At 33.5% G+C, this 17103-nt stretch overlaps 1 protein-coding gene across 1 annotated transcript in view; it reads left to right on the top strand.

Annotated features, from left to right (window-relative positions):
* LOC132555674 (atrial natriuretic peptide receptor 1-like) overlaps positions 1-17103 on the top strand; it is a 31647-nt gene that overhangs the window by 12293 nt on the left and 2251 nt on the right. Inside the window, 17 exon segments of the mRNA XM_060220028.1 lie at positions 83-228; positions 1014-1169; positions 1308-1443; positions 2358-2452; positions 3119-3245; positions 4052-4154; positions 4778-4868; positions 7554-7628; positions 7923-8027; positions 8422-8493; positions 8840-8984; positions 9628-9786; positions 10921-11102; positions 12095-12231; positions 14245-14368; positions 15377-15445; positions 16029-16200. Coding sequence (XP_060076011.1) covers positions 83-228; positions 1014-1169; positions 1308-1443; positions 2358-2452; positions 3119-3245; positions 4052-4154; positions 4778-4868; positions 7554-7628; positions 7923-8027; positions 8422-8493; positions 8840-8984; positions 9628-9786; positions 10921-11102; positions 12095-12231; positions 14245-14368; positions 15377-15445; positions 16029-16200 — 2094 coding nt within the window.

The raw sequence follows: 17103 nt of genomic DNA, 5'->3' as shown, positions 1-17103 counted from the left end.
TGGACCTATGACTAAATAGAACTACACTTTCTACGTTCTTGATATGGAATTTAAGCATTAACAACTATTGATTTTTTTTCAGTAATTATTCTTGCTGTACGGGGCGAGACATTACGGCAGCTGATGATAATTGCTCATGAAATGGGACTTACATCAGGGACATGCATGTTTATTTCCGTGTATTATTATGCCTCGTCGAGAACGTTTGGCGATATATCCTGGAAACAGGTAAGATTCACTAATATCAATTGCTATATAATTCCATTTTCTTTTAAATGTAAAATATGTTCGCATATGATTTTGTACTCATTCAAAATTGTAAATCACTTTGGCTTGCTTGTTATACTAATGGTTTGATTCGTCACCATAGTCATTCGTTGTTTAGTATACCGATTTGACGGGAAAAGATGTGAGGTCGGTGATAGGTTCATGATGGTTTTCTCCAAGTATTCTGGTTTCCTTAGACAATAGATCCCTCGCACGTTTTCATTATGTCGATATATGTTGAACGTTTACAGAGTTGAAATGTAGAATCTTTACAATCTTTACATTGTTTACAATAAGAGGTAAGTTAGTTGTACAATGTTTACAATAATAGATAACTTAGTTGTACAATCTTTACAATAAGAGGTAACTTTGTTGTACAATTTTTACAAGAAAAGATTACTTTGATAAACAATGTTTACAATAAGAGGTAAGTTAGTTGTAAAATCTTTACAATAAGAGGTAACTTTGTTGTACAATTTTTACATTTTGATAAACAATGTTTACAATAAGAGGTAAGTTAGTTGTAAAATCTTTACAATAAGAGGTAACTTTGTTGTACAATTTTTACATTAAGAGGTAAGTTAGTTGTACAATCTTTACAATAAGAGATTATTTTGTTGTACAATCTTTATAATAAGAGATAACTTTGATGAACAATGTTTACAATAAGAGGTAAGTTAGTTGTAAAATCTATACAATAAGAGGTAACTTTGTTGGACAATAATAGTGTGTCTGTTTCAATTCAGAACGACGAATTCGATGATGTAGCAAAGACAGCGTATACTTCTCTGATTTTTGTATCTTACCTGACACCACTGAATCACCTGTACCGGAAGTTCGAGGACGACGTGAAATCTAGGTCAAGCACGTTGTTCAACTACACATATGAAGCAGATGAAGGGGTATTTACAGTTCCACTTGTATATTTTCTCATATAATTTAATATATCAAATTTATTGCACATAACATTCGACGTATAAATATCAACATTGTATGAGCTCTTTGTGAAGTGACACGTAATAATTATATTTTTGCTATAGCTACCCTACCCGGCAGCAAACCTGTATGAAGCAATGTACTTGTACGCTCTGGCTGTTAATACGACTTTAGAAAGAGGAAATGACGTCACCGACGGACTAGTTCTTACTAATGCACTTTGGAACAAGACATTTTCAAGTAAGATCAAACACATTTTGATTACATGGTTGTTTAAAGAACTTACCAATGCTTTATTTTTAGAGAATTTAGTAATGTGATACTGTGTGTAATTCTGTGATGCTTTAATAGAATGACAATCTATTTTTACTTCTAGACCATACTTTCAAAGGAGCATTGAAAACATCACGAATCTAACGGAAAAACGAAAATAATTAATTTTAGACTCGTTGCTTAAATGACATTATAACTGGTAATCCGTTGTTGACCACAGGAAGGCATTGGTTATATACCTGATACGGGAATCACTTTTCATGTGGGAATTCGTTTTCAGTGAACGCCAGCTGTTGTACAATATATGCTGTCGAATTCACAATGTCTCTAATTATCCGTTCGATGTCAATGCCGATCGGTAAATGAAAATAATCATGTCGCACTGTCCTGTTATTATTGTTGATGTTGGTGCTTATTTGTTCTGGCGACACTCCGATAATGAGGGATATACCCTGTGGTAATCACGTTCCATATAGTGACACCATTCTGGTATAATGTTAAACTTAGTGTTAATTGGCTTATGAGAGTAAGGACCTCAGTATCACTTCTATAAAACCCACTGTCAATTATCTTTATTTTGTATTACATATAATGAAGTAGCGTTGATATTATAGAGCATGTAACAATACCAGATGCCTGTTAACGTTATTTGCATTGTTGTTGTTTCGGAGAAATAGCGTCAAGCCCAGGAACACAAATTTGGTTATGAAACAACTTGTAAACAAAAATCAGAATGCGTCCTGGTTGACCGTCAAATTATTATTTGAATGAATAACGTTCTTGCTAAGTTATTAACAGACCAAGATACTTAATGTTAGTATAGTGTATTGTTAAAATTTATTTCTGTTACAACACTATGTCAATTAACTCTGTTTCGACAGGTGTTACAGGCAATGTCTCACTTAATGCCATCGGAGACAGACAACAAGGTTACAAGGTGGAACAAGTAACTTCCGGAACTTCTTTTAGTCTGAAGGTACACTATATCCAATCATCGTTTAATTTCAGTGCAAAATTTGTCGATTATTTTTGTACGCTTTTAAATAGATAGATAACACACTAACCTTAGTCCATTCAAATGGAGGCGTATTGTTGTTAGTTACCGTGTCTATAAACATCGATGTTAGTATCACATCACTTTGTAATTTAATTAAGAATTATTTAAAATTCCTCTCTGTTCTAATACGAAATACTACGCTGTCAAATTATTGACCGTTTAGCGATAGATATTATTTGCAACATTGTCAAATAAAATTCCCGATTTTAGTTGAAATTGTTTAGACAGGATCAGATAACATTTATTTTTTCGTCTAAATACCGTTTAATCGATATCTTGGGTTCTAATGAACCCTCGTATGAAAGGCTTCTGCAGCTGATCATGAGGTTTTAATTTCTTGTCCACTGTTTCTATACGTTTCAGGAAACATTATTTGTGTTTATTTAAACTTTGCTGATATAAGAAATCAATATAAACTAATATCGATACTCAGTTTCAGTCTTGACTTTTGATATTATTGATAAAGAAACACAGATGTAGTTTGCCTCGTAAATTATTGTAATTTTTCTATTGGCATATACCATGGTTCTGTGTGGTTCAATAGTGTATTTACAAATTTGCTAATTCACTGATAATTTTTGTCAGCAAATTGGCCAGTACCTGTCCGAAGTTGGTCACTATGAGGAAGAAACTGGTGTGTCTCCAGTGTGGCCGGGACCATATCCACCTTCAGATAGCCCAGTATGTGGCTACAGTGGAGAACATTGTAAAGGTAAATGTTTCAAGAACTGAAAAACTTTACAAAAAAGGCAGAACATTTTAAGAAACCGTTATTTTATTGAAAATCAAATATAGAAAGGTGAAATGACCTTGACGTATTTTCAAGGTGACAAGGGTCAAAGTTGTCAAAACATTTGAATGACTTCTTCTCGTGAGAGTAGTAAATCATTCTGCTCTCAGCAATCTAATATTCCAATGCTTTGCTGAATAATGGTCCTCAAGGTTACTATTCCTGATATATATACAGCACAAATACCGCAGAGGTCGATGTAAACATGCGTCATTAAGATATCTGTGCTTTGATTTCGGTATGTCTGCTACATTGTAATGCTCTTAAAATGTAAGTTCATTGTGGAAATGAGTGCAGGTTACGGCAGCTTGTAAACACATCACAACCCTATTATCACTGTGATAACACCCATTAAAGAAATGCTATATGTGTTTCACACGCATATTTATAGGTTCCGATTGTTTCAATATGACTTCATAAACGCATGGCATCATCTGCCTTGTAAAGTCATCCAAGATACAGAAAAGGAATGAGATAATGGATTTTGTATTCGTCTAATCAAGTGTTGCTTTCATGAACGTCTGCAAAAGTATTATAGTTTTGTGATAAATCATTCATTCGATAAATTATTCCTGAAACTCGTCATGGATTCTCATTTTACCTGGAAGGAGTCTTGTTAAATAATTATCATACGAAATGGATACTCGTAAAAGATTCCATACATTTAGATTTATGGTTTTACAACAAGAAACCTATATTATAAACTCCTACTTCTGTAAATATTGCAGGTTTGACAGAGGCAGATATCATCCGTATCCTGATTTTTACATTTGTTTGCATCATTTTGTTGGTTGTGCTACTCAGCTTTATTATTCAGCAACTATATGTAAGGTAAGTGTTTACACATGTAGTGGCTGATAAACAATAAACCAGCGGTATTCTAATGTATTTCGTAAATGGTGAGACAGGACTAGAAAATAACGGTTTCTTTTTGATAAGGGGAATTTCCCTCGCTGTGAGACCATTGACCCAAAACAAACACAGAATAAGTCGCCCTGTCAAAACTTAGATTTGTTGATTAACAAATATCATCAAACCGACCCATTTTACGGGGTGCTTTTCTATATTTTGATATCACCATTATGTCAGAGAATTCTTCGGAATTGAAAAAAAGAAACACTACTTCGCACGTGTCACTAATTATATAGGATGTTTTCTTGTCATAGCGGTTGTTTGTCTCATTTTCTGCTTGATTTATTATTTACACTATACAGACAAGGGTCCTTCTCCGGATTTAATGGGATACAGAGAGATCATCATGTTTTGTAACTGGGATATAGATCTTTTTATATGTTCACGTTATCATTACAAATTCGAACGAATAACGAGAAACACAATGATGATTCCGTTAGTATGGTACTTGATATATAAGGTTCCACATGACTACATATCATGTGGTAAGATTTTTAACATTTATCTTATTAATTTCATTTACAAAAATGTTCTTGTTCCAGAAAAGTAAAGAATAAATTAAAAGAACAGTTTTGGAGAGTACATAAGGATGAGATCACCTTTAATACAACGTCACTTTTTGCTTTCTCTACGGTAAGTATCGGGAGATGGCTGTACAAAGGTGTTAGATTAGGATATACTTGTCAAATGACGTAAACCAACTTCTTTCTTGTGCAATTTACTTAATTTTATTTAAGTCAATTAACACAAACTCGTTTTGATAACAAAATTGAATTGTGAATGTAAGCAAACCGGAGGGAATCTGGTGTACAGTAGTTCTTTCTACAGACAATGTATGTAGACAGGAAATAACTGTTTATTTCATACTCAAAGTTTTGATAGTGATCTCTGATGAGGTGGATAATTATCTTAAATCTATGAATGACTTAAGATCATATCAGGATAATATCGATGGGTAGGCGAAATACTTTAAGTATTTGAAAGCTATTTAACAAACTCATACTTCATTTTAAACTAATATCGCTTTATATTACAACGAAACATCAAATTGATTGCAGTAGGATATTGTATATTGTAAGCACTTAAAGATTACGATCTCGTGGTTGTTTTAGCTGATGTACTTGTCTTTTGAATGAATAAATCTGCTTTACGTCGGAGAACATGAAAACGATTATTTAATTATTTTTATTTATTTATTTATTTTTAATATTTTTTGCTGTTGCTGAGTGATCATATCCGCTTTTGTAGTGAAGTAAAGTATTGCTTCATTATCAAGGCAGGCAGTCTTACCTGTACGTAGTTAGGCAGCTCGTGTTTAACGTGTATATAAAGATTTATTTCCGCGTTGCCAATGTATATTTCGAGCTTGAATGAAAACGTCTGTTCTAAACTACTGTTTTCAAACGCTAAAAAGCACTGATTATAATGAATCAGATTATTTTTCACTCCCTGTTTCAATCAGGGTGTGAAAGGCGGAAAGGAATCTCATCTCCTGTCTTAGTCATAGTATACGAGTGTAAATTATTTGAAATTAGTTTCATAAACAGAAACATATAGGATCATGACAATAGCAGGCACTACTGAAGGTACACGTACAGTATCTATTAATGAATTGTTTTTGACTAATTTCAGAACTAAATAATAATCGTTTAATAATGCTAATGTAAGTCTTACCTTTGTGGTTTCATGCTCTCACGTCCCTAGCATTATTGATAAGTCCTAGACTGAGGAGAAGGCTGTACACTAAAGAATATTTACTATTGTCATGACAATTCTACATAAACTATCTTCCATTGTGCTGTTCACTATTGTGTCATTATCAAACGTCTTGGAATGGCCAGTGGATAGTCACGTGTTAAAGATGCTTTCACACGTCGTGTTAAATGGTTAAATATCGAATAAAAATATTGTTTAAGCCAACGAGATGTTACTGTTTGGAGATACAGATTATTTAACATGACATTGGATGTTGGTTTTTTTCAATGTATGTATTACAGGAAATAAAAACGTTATTTTGTAGATTCTTTGTTAAACAATAGAATCATTCATTTGAAAGATTTTTTACTTTTATAAAATCCACTGATACATGTCTTGTTCACTACAACAGTTATCGATGAAAGGTGACAACGAATTAGCGATAAAAAGACGAAAGGTGAAAACGGGCGATTATAAGGTAGTATTCATATCATTAATATGTTACTAACACAGAGGTGCGTGTGATATCCAAATCTATTTTTGCACAACTTATAAGATATTTTCTCTTATATCTAGATTTTTTAATGTTGGTTCGTATATAATTGTTGGAGAGAGTTGACTACCACACAGCCAATCCTATCTATATTTGTGAGAAAAACATGATGTTGACAAGTTGTGTTCACCTGATCCTATTTTCTTTCTGACTGTGATATATGAAACTATACTATATCCATTTCCTTATGAAAATATTACTGAGATTGGACATATTTCCTGTAAACATGAGTATCTCATTGGGTTCCAATTAATTACGTTCTCATAGATATACGGATAGATATTAATCATTTATGTCGCATTCACCCCGGGTTTTCAGGAAAATTGATACACTGAAAATAAACAAGGCAGAGATTCACTTACACATGTGAGATCAGAAAATCAATCAATAAGTCAGCTTTGATCGGCCAATATGTACAAATCTATTATTATAATGTCCGTAAACACACCCTACTTCCCTTACATGTACATTCAAGGATATTTTTGTTATTGGGGTTGTTTTTTTTTCAAAATAATACACAATTGATTACCGAAATAGTTATGTTGCAGATTAAATAATGTATCTTTAGAAATTATCTTGTTAGTTTTTCCAACACTATAAAATAACCTGATTATCCATTGGTGTTGTGGAGTTTGAATTGTAAAGCCTGAAATGACGATTTCCAATTCCGAGAATGTGCGGACGAAAGTTTTCCTGCCGTTGTTATGTGTTTATTGACTGTTCCGGCGAGTATTATTCTGAGAGTTCATTATGTTGTTGATACTGACACCGATATAGTAAATCATCAATTCCACACATGTGTATTAAAGAAATCGGTATTTTCATTTGAATACCACAGATAAATGCTTGACAGAAGTAATCCAGAATTAATCATAAACGCGAAGTTAAATACCTGATATATAATATCATTATCGATAGCCGTCAATATTGCCAGGAATACTCAGCCAAAAACGCTCACGGTAAACACTAAAATAACGTATGTTTACCGTGTTAATTATCGCCTTGTGTCAGAAATAGGAGTGGGTTTTTTTAGGTGAATTGGATTACATCTTTTATTGTGTTTCCTTCAGGGATCGACGGTCATGATTAAAAGTTTTGACGATGTCATACCCGACCTAAGGACGGATGTGAAAGAATTCCAGAAGGTTTATACATCTTCATTAATATTACTCTGATTTATTGGATTTTACCACCAGTTGACTTGATATCTATATACATGGTATTTAGATTTTGTCACCTTTGTCTGTAAAAAGAACTCATATATGTATACATACACACACATATGTATATATTGAGGAAATGTCATTAGTGGAAAAGACGATTTTGGAATGGAATTGCTGATGATAATTATAACGCATATGTTTAACAAGAAGAAAATTATAATGACTAACATATTAGTATCAAGGGTTTTTATGCTTAACCGGAGTTATTTATTTCAGTTGAGAGAACTAGATCACAGGAATGTGGCCAAGGTACTGGGTTTCTGCATAGACACCGCCCACTTTTATATACTGACGGAGTACGCATCTAAAGGTAGTTTAATGGTGAGTTTGTATTTCTGTAAGAACACCGCCCATCTTTATATACTGAAGGAGTACACATCTAAAGGTAGTTTAATAGTGAGTTAGTATTTCTATACTGTAAACTAAACACAATCAATAGAAATTAATAATCTCTACTGTAGACTGAAGACAGATAAAAAAAAGTTAATATTTCCCTTCAATAGATTTAACACAGTCAGCAAAAAAGTATTTCTTTGCTGTAGATTATCTAAGATATTTTGTTTCTGTTATCTCATAATAATTTCTATAGACAAAACAAACCAATGATATGAAGATCTAGGGATACTGATTTTTTTATTAGTTGTCATATCATTTTCTTTTGGAATATGAATAATCTTGATTAATCATACATCACTTTTTCCGTCTTCGAAAACAGGATATCCTGGAGAACGAAGATATTAACTTGGACTGGGATTTCAAGTACTGTTTGATTTGGGACATTTTACGGGTAATTTCAATAAAACAAAAAGTCTACACTGTAAATAGCAGTTTTCCAGATTTCTGAATTATAGTATTTTTATTATTTATTTTCAATTTTCAACAAAATGAAACTTGATTTCTAATGTCATTTAAATGCCATAGATATTCCGTTATAAACATTTGATGCTTATCAAAACATCAAATTATCATTGAAAAAACAACACTATTTATCACTAGTTATGATATGAATAGAAAGTTGAGTAAAGTGAAATGACCATTTTTATCAATAGGCTTTTGTTCATTTAGTCAATCAAACACAAAACTCAATAACTTGAATGTGTAAAATAAATTGGTCAATAATTTTATCTTGAAAGGGACTTGAATACATTTTCCATGGTAGCATTAAGTATCACGGAAACCTGAAGAGTTCAAACTGCGTTGTTGATGGTCGCTTTGTCCTCAAACTCACGGATATAGGACCACGGCGTTGGATTAACTCAAAACGGAAGTGTCCAAGAGGTACTGCAAATGTTCCATATGTATACCTGTAATGCCAATCTGAATAATTGTAATAGTGAGACACAATTAGCAAGTATTTCCTCACTGAATAAAAACATGATATTTTGTAGGCAGGATTTTCTTTGAAGAAGACACCTTCTTTTTGTAAACAGGAAATGTCATAGTGTTGGCAGACAAGTGTCAAATTAATAAATACCTTGTTTTCAGATACAGACACTTCTGTTTATGCACCTCGGGATCAAGGATTATAGACTGAAGTTTTTTCTGTTACGAACGATAAATCAAATAGATTTTATCAATATTAACAGTTATTCCGAAGTACGCTCTGGAATAAGTTTCCAATGAATAGAAGAATTTTCACTTTATTTTGGCTCGATCACAACAGGCCCTAGTAGCCTAGTAGAAGAATAAGAATTCACCTGTAGCTAGAGTAGTGTGTATGCAATATGGCGTAACTCGAAATGAATATTACAGGATAAAGTATTTTATAGACATGTTGTCATACTGTCTACTTTTAATACACACGCAAAACAATCTAATGCAGTGGTCAACATGTATATGTCGATTCATTGACTTTGTGTTTGAAGGGATTGACATCATATCGAGGAATTTCATATCACGTTTATTTTTCTATTGCACATAGATTTGCTTTGGACTTCTCCTGAAATACTGAAATATCAAGGACCACTTCCCGCTTCGATGGGTCAACCTGGAGACATCTACTCTCTTGGTATCATGATGCACGAGATCTTACAACGGAACGGACCTTTCGGTGTTGAACTAGGAGGAATCACGCCGGAAAGTAAGCACAACTGTATTTTGTAATTAGTGGAATACCACGTTTTGTTTTACACACGATACAATAATTATAAAATCTTCATTCAACATTAAACGTTTATCAACCAAATTTTGCAGATGACGTCACAGTAAAATTGAAACTAAATAGAATTTTTAATCTTATACAGTGTCACTTTTTAAAGATCCGTTACTGATACTTTCTCTGATATCCAATGTGCATTCCAGATTTGTGTGGGAGAGGGCTGTAGGTGGGGTGGGATGGGGCTGTAGGTGTGTTTGGGTGTATGTGGATGGGGGATGGGGTAGGAGTGTTGTAATAAACACAGAACCATCGGAAAGTCGTGTACAATGTATGACATTTCCAAACTAAACTGTTACCATGCGCTGAGGAAAAATTGAGCGAGCTTGTAATGAACTCCCTAGACTTTTCGACTGTTTTGTAATTTTATGTAAACTGAGGTCGAAAATAGAATGACGAGATCGTGTAATAGTGTGACGAGATCGTTGTAAAAATGTGGCATAAAACAAGGCAATTTGATAATACCATATGTACGTGAGATGGTAACAATGTGCCACCCCATGATTCGGCGACACTTTGATTAAAACATAAATAAGAGAGAGTCTTCCAGATGGCCTCTGACCTGTCACTAGAAGAGGTTGTTTGTCCTATCCATTATTTTGGAATTGATATGGTTGTGCTGTTTGGCATTATCTGCTAGTGACGATATCTGAGGATGTGTGTTATTCGGGTAATCAATGAGACAGATCCATAATCTCCTTCAAGTTTGTCCGACATAAAATGCGTCCGATCTTGAATAAGCATTTCGCTTCGTTCGCTTTAGGTGTCTTATCTTCCGGATGGCAAAAGAATTACGGAACTCCTTGTGAGGTTCTATGAGTGTTGCAATGTCCTTTAAATCAGCGATGGCTACTTTCATTTTCCTAGAGAGTTCTTCTGTCTATTTTCTCTTTCTAGCGAAGATAAAGTACGAGTATATTTACACATTGTTGATTTCAGGGATCTAAGCTCAAAGCTATGGTTGGGAGGGGGATTTATGTCTTAACCATACGGACATTTTCTAGTTGATTATGTATTGGTGAATTTTATTGAATTGAATTATCGCTACATGTGTTTCAGATATTATTGAATCTGTGGTTAACCACAAGTCAGATGTAGCTTTCCGACCGGTGTTCGAACTGAACTCGTGCCCAAATTACCTCGTGACTTTAATCCAATCGTGCTGGGATGAAAAGCCCCATTATCGCCCCGTGCTAAAGGATGTCATAAAGCGTCTTAACGAAGTTACACAAAATAAGTAAGTATCGTTATAATAAGGTCTTTTCGTGGTTTTTATTATAAAGATGGATTAACATAGACTTTTAGGATAAAAACAGAATGAAACCTTATTTCCAAAACCAATCTGTATCATTAACAATATTCGTCATCCAATGAATGTCATTACTCCTTCCTCGAGAGGGATGCTAACAGATTCAAAGGATAATGATGACAATCTGTAACAAATCCACTGAGATCTCCATGGTGACCATGGAACAAGCCCGTATGATCATCGCGGATAGATAAAAGTGATTGTTAATGACCCGAGAAGAAGACATGTCAAGTGTAGTAAATTCCCCAGAGTTTGGGTTTTCAACTTTGAAGTCAAATACAAATATTTCTGCTTGACTGATTGATTTCACACAATATGGAAAATTTAACAACGTTATGTAATCATGCCGTTCGGACGATTAATGCAGACATTCGTATCATGATGCGACAACGTTTTATCAATTTGGAACTTGGGTTATGTTTTAACTGATATGTCAACATTTTCATTTTATCAACTTTTATCGACATGATAGCATAGTCAGTTGGATGATGTAACAGGCACACTGTGAAAACATTAAACTACTTTGGTTTCAATATAAAACAAAATGTAAATAAAAGAATAGAAACAAAGATAAATATAACATACCTGCCTCCTTTCTTAGGAAACGGGAAGGTTAAAGGTCAAAGTTCATATTAATTATATTTGTACCAAAATCATAAATTTCCTAAGTATCTAAGTATTGATGCTAAATGACACCAGTAGTTTAACTGCTATAAATGAGCTTGTTTTTTCCTTTAAAAGGATAAATCTACATACTTTTTTTAATATTTTGAGGCCTGTGGTGCCTAACAGTTGAGCTTTACTAAGTATTTGGGTTTTATTATTTGAAGGTAATGAATATGTTTATCTTCGAGCGGGATTAACTTCCTGAAACAATAAGATTATACCACGAATCACATATTATATATTTACAGATTCAAACAGGACAACTTTTTCGATAATCTCCTGAAGCGGATGGAGCAGTACGCAAACAATTTGGAGGATATCGTGGGACAACGAACAGATCAATACTTACAAGAAAAACAGAAAGCTGAAAATCTTCTCTATCAACTGTTACCAAAGTAGGTCAGAAAAAATAGAAAGCTTAAAATTTTCTCTATCAACTATTACCAAAGTAGGTCAGAAAAACAGAAAGCTGAAAATCTTCTCTATCAACTGCTACCAGAGTAGGTCAGAAAAACAGAAAGCTGAAAATCTTCTCTATCAACTGTTACCAGAGTAGGTCAGAAAAACAGAAAGCTGAAAATCTTCTCTATCAACTGCTACCAGAGTAGGTCAGAAAAACAGAAAGCTGAAAATCTTCTCTATCAACTGTTACCAGAGTAGGTCAGAAAAACAGAAAGCTTAAAATCTTCTCTATCAACTGTTACCAAAGTAGGTCAGAAAAACAGAAAGCTGAAAATCTTCTCTATCAACTGCTACCAGAGTAGGTCAGAAAAACAAAAAGCTGAAAATCTTCTCTATCAACTGTTACCAGAGTAGGTCAGAAAAACAGAAAGCTGAAAATCTTCTCTATCAACTGTTACCAGAGTAGGTCAGAAAAACAGAAAGCTGAAAATCTTCTCTATCAACTGTTACCAGAGTAGGTCAGAAAAACAGAAAGCTGAAAATCTTCTCTATCAACTGTTACCAGAGTAGGTCAGAAAAACAGAAAGCTGAAAATCTTCTCTATCAACTGTTACCAGAGTAGGTCAGAAAAACAGAAAGCTGAAAATCTTCTCTATCAACTGCTACCAGAGTAGGTCAGAAAAACAGAAAGCTGAAAATCTTCTCTATCAACTGCTACCAGAGTAGGTCAGAAAAACAGAAAGCTTAAAATTTTCTCTATCAACTATTACCAAAGTAGGTCAGAAAAACAGAAAGCTGAAAATCTTCTCTATCAACTGCTACCAGAGTAGGTCAGCTGTACATAAACTGTTATCAGATGTAACTAGAGTACCTGTGTTTGAAGGAGATATAAAGTTTTAAACATACAGGATCTTACAAGAATTACCATCCGTATGATATTGAATCTTAGAAATGTTCATTTTTCCCGAGGCTCGTGATGATTTTCATGATTTCATACATGAAAATTAATGTAAGATTAAGTTTCTAATAAGATAAATAATGTGTGTGTGTTATATATATATATATATATATATATATCAATGAATATAGTGGTGACATTTGTGTGATTCTGTTATAAGATGGGATACGTGAAGGTGATTATTGTTTCATTACGTATTTGTCGTTGTATCTAATTAATTGTATTAAATAAAATGATAAGTTACAAAAAGATAACTAATGGTAAAAGCGGTTACCGGAAATAAAGAACACGAGATATAATGGCAGACCAAGCAGTACATATGAACATCAGTCTAGTTGGCTGGTTTCAAGTTTCCGTCTCTATGACTCTTCCTATCTCTAGCATTCTCTCGTCGACAAACGTCAGTGTTCTAGCAACACGTATAATAGACAGAAAGTATTTAAAACATCATACAAAATACCTTACAACACGTCCATAGGATATTCAGTAGACGACAAGAGACAATATGTAGTAAAATAAACACTAGAAATGCCAGGAATTGAAAAAGACCTATAGAAATTAATGGAACAAAAAATTTCAAAATGGAAAAATAAAAATAAAGTACAACACAGGAAAAGGTAGTCCACAAGATATCACAGGAAAGGAAGAAGTACGCAGAAGATTATAGATATACAAAAATACACGGGAGGTCGAGATATGAGATCATGAGTTAAAGAAATGGTAATAGAAGATATTATATCAGATTAAATAGTAAAGGAGAAATAATGAGAGATAAAGAAGTACACAGGTTGTAACCATGAGGAAATAATGTAGTACAAGCGAGTAATAGAAGCGAAACAGTATTAAAATGATTTACCAATACTATTGGTTGATACAGAAGTTGAGCCTACGTAAATATGAACAAATAAGTTGTAAATATAACATTTATACAGACTGATATAATTTTATGGTGTTTCATAAACGAAATACACGAGGATCAAAAGCTTTATCAACGTCGATACACACACACACAAAATAAGACAGATAAGATTTATAACATGTGTTTCAGATCCATAGCGACTCAAATCCAGTTGACGGGTACGGTGGAGCCGGAGCATTTCGACTCCGTGACCATCATGTTTTCCGATATCGTGCACTTCACCTCTTTGTCTGCGGAATCTACTCCGATGGAGGTGACTTTCTTTCCGTTCTGCTAAAATATACCAAACATGTCTGTATTCCTGTTTATATAAATCGGACGTAACGGCGACGTTTCATATACGTTATGTTACGGATTTACCTTCGAGGTGACACGGGACAATGTTTGAAAAATACTAGAAACGGTACATTGAGTCTTTGGTGACTGTTTCCAGACACATAAGATCAACATAAATTACAAAAAAGGAGGGTGCTGATAGGCTTAATTATGTGACCGCTTTTCTTCGTCCTTTTTACAGTTAAATAGGTACTCTGTACAAACACCATATTATTGTATTCGGATCCAAGTCAAATGGAAATAAAAACATAACTATGTACTACACTATCTGTATGCATTTTTGTAACATTTCCATTTATATTAATTTCTCAGTGAATAAGAAATATGCTTCGTTTGAAACGTCAAGAGAAAAGTAAGCGCCAACTCAAACCACACGCCTACTTATATTCACGCCTTTTTTGGTCATGCGATTCTTGAAAATTTCTTAAACTTTCTTCCTGTTTCACCTATATCATTCTTGATGAGAGACATAGCTCCGCCCTAATCTAATGTTCACTCAGTCTGGGACACTGACACGGCCATCGTTGCAGTCATCAAAGATATGGTGTCCCCTTTCTTTCACTTATCAAACATTTTCCCGTTTCCCGAAACTCAAAGGTAAATCTGGACCGCATGTGCAATGTGTTCTTGTAAACAATATTGCTACAATGTATTTGGGAGAAAAGTGAATTGTGCTTGGTAAATCAAAGTAGTAATATGATGTAACCTGAACGTAAGATATCTTTTCAATCAAACAACAGCATATCATAACCGGAAATTTGTACCAAGTCACATTTTCTTATACTTTAGTAAGAAAACATTAATTACGTTATGATAAGTTTGATTACTTATTTACATATCCTATCATAGATATTGTATTATATAAACACGTACGTATTGATGGTTCTGTTTTGTTATATTCACTAACGTTTTGATGATTTTGCAGATTGTTCAGATGTTGAACGAATTATATTTGGCCTTTGACGACACCATTGATGAGTTCGATGTATATAAAGTAAGATTATACCGAACGGTTGTGTATCATTTTTACAATTTTTCCAAATATTAGTTTACTATTATACGTTCATATTTTATGTTTGTTTTTGTGGTATTTTGTTCTGAAAGACGTACTAAAATATGTTATCTATATGATTGTGAAAGGCAACATAAGCATTGGAATATATATGTGATGTTAACAGATGCGTTGAACTTTTCTCATAAAGCACCAGTTTGTATACCAATTTCACTGACGCGTTTTGTCGTAAAGGTTATTCAACAGCCGGATAAAATGAAATTGCTATTAAAAAACATCAAGAAAATACCAACATGTCAACATAATTGTAATACTAATTTGAATTCAATAAAACTAGGGCAAAATATTCACAAGAACGATTTACACGGAGACTTCAGAAAAAAACACACAGAGAATAAGACCAGGTGTTCCAGAAGAGTAAGCCTTTTCGTATAAATTTTGGTTAACTATATAACATTTAGCTATTATACACATCGGCGAATCACAATTTGACTAGTACATTATGTATAACTATGTATATATCAGTTATGGTGTCAAATTTAAATCTGCAATATTCTAATGCCAGGTGGAGACAATTGGTGACGCTTACATGTGTGTGTCCGGGCTGCCACAAAGAAACACCTATCACTTTAAAGAGATGGCAAAGTTGTCGGCGTCTATAATGAAACTAGCCGACTCCTTTGTGATCAGACATCGACCAGATATGTGCCTTCAACTCAGAGTAGGCATCCATTCAGGTAACCCAGGTTTCTAATGTGTCTAATTCCCTGAAAATCATACCAAATTGTACGAAGTGGCAGGCAAGTCGTCCTTTATCTGCGGTCTGTCCTTAATTTATTCTTTTTATTAGTATTTCTCAAGACGTTATGTACAGAACTATGTTATATTTTAAATGAATCTCCCGTGTTTTAACATTTTGAATTTTTTGCTAAAGGTCCTACTTCGGCCAAATTTAATTTTATTAGTTATTTGTTTTCCAAGAAACTCTATGGATCTTCCAATTAACAGCCATATTTGTTTTCACGGTTAAGAATCGTTATTGCCATTTAATGGAAATTAAGGAATAGGGTTATCTCGAATTTCATATTTTCATTCTCTTTGTTCTCATTTGTGCTTTAAAAAGATAATAAAAAAATACCAACATGGCAACATAATCACAATCCAAACTCAAATTCCATAAAACTAGGACAAAATATGAACAAAAGAAAAATTTACTCCTGACAAAGTACAAGGAGAAAAAGTCCATGTGTTTCGGAAGAGTTAGTGTCTTATACTTCATCGACGACACCCGCCTGTTTATTTCCATAAATCAATGTGATAATAAAATGGTTCTGAAGAGATTTTGATTCCTGCCGGATGAAAATATAAATAATAGCAAATACTTACAATGTATCAGAAATCTTCCACATATACTGTTAACATAACTGTCCACATCATTTATATTTAAGATTAGTAAAGAGATGAGATGGAACAGAGAACAAATAAAATGATACGTTGGTAATATATGGTAGATATAATGTGTAAGCTCCCTCACAAATCTCTATAATGTCTTTATGCAAAAAATTGACTGCTAATCGTTAGGCAATTTTTTTATCTATCACTCGGTAATGTAGGATCTTTAACTCAATTGTTCACTGTTA

This window comes from Ylistrum balloti, unplaced genomic scaffold (assembly GCF_031769215.1).
Source record: "Ylistrum balloti isolate Yb309-2 unplaced genomic scaffold, AGI_CSIRO_Ybal_v1 Utg370510, whole genome shotgun sequence".
NCBI classification, from domain to species: domain Eukaryota; kingdom Metazoa; phylum Mollusca; class Bivalvia; order Pectinida; family Pectinidae; genus Ylistrum; species Ylistrum balloti.
This window is presented reverse-complemented; position numbering and strand designations above follow the sequence as displayed.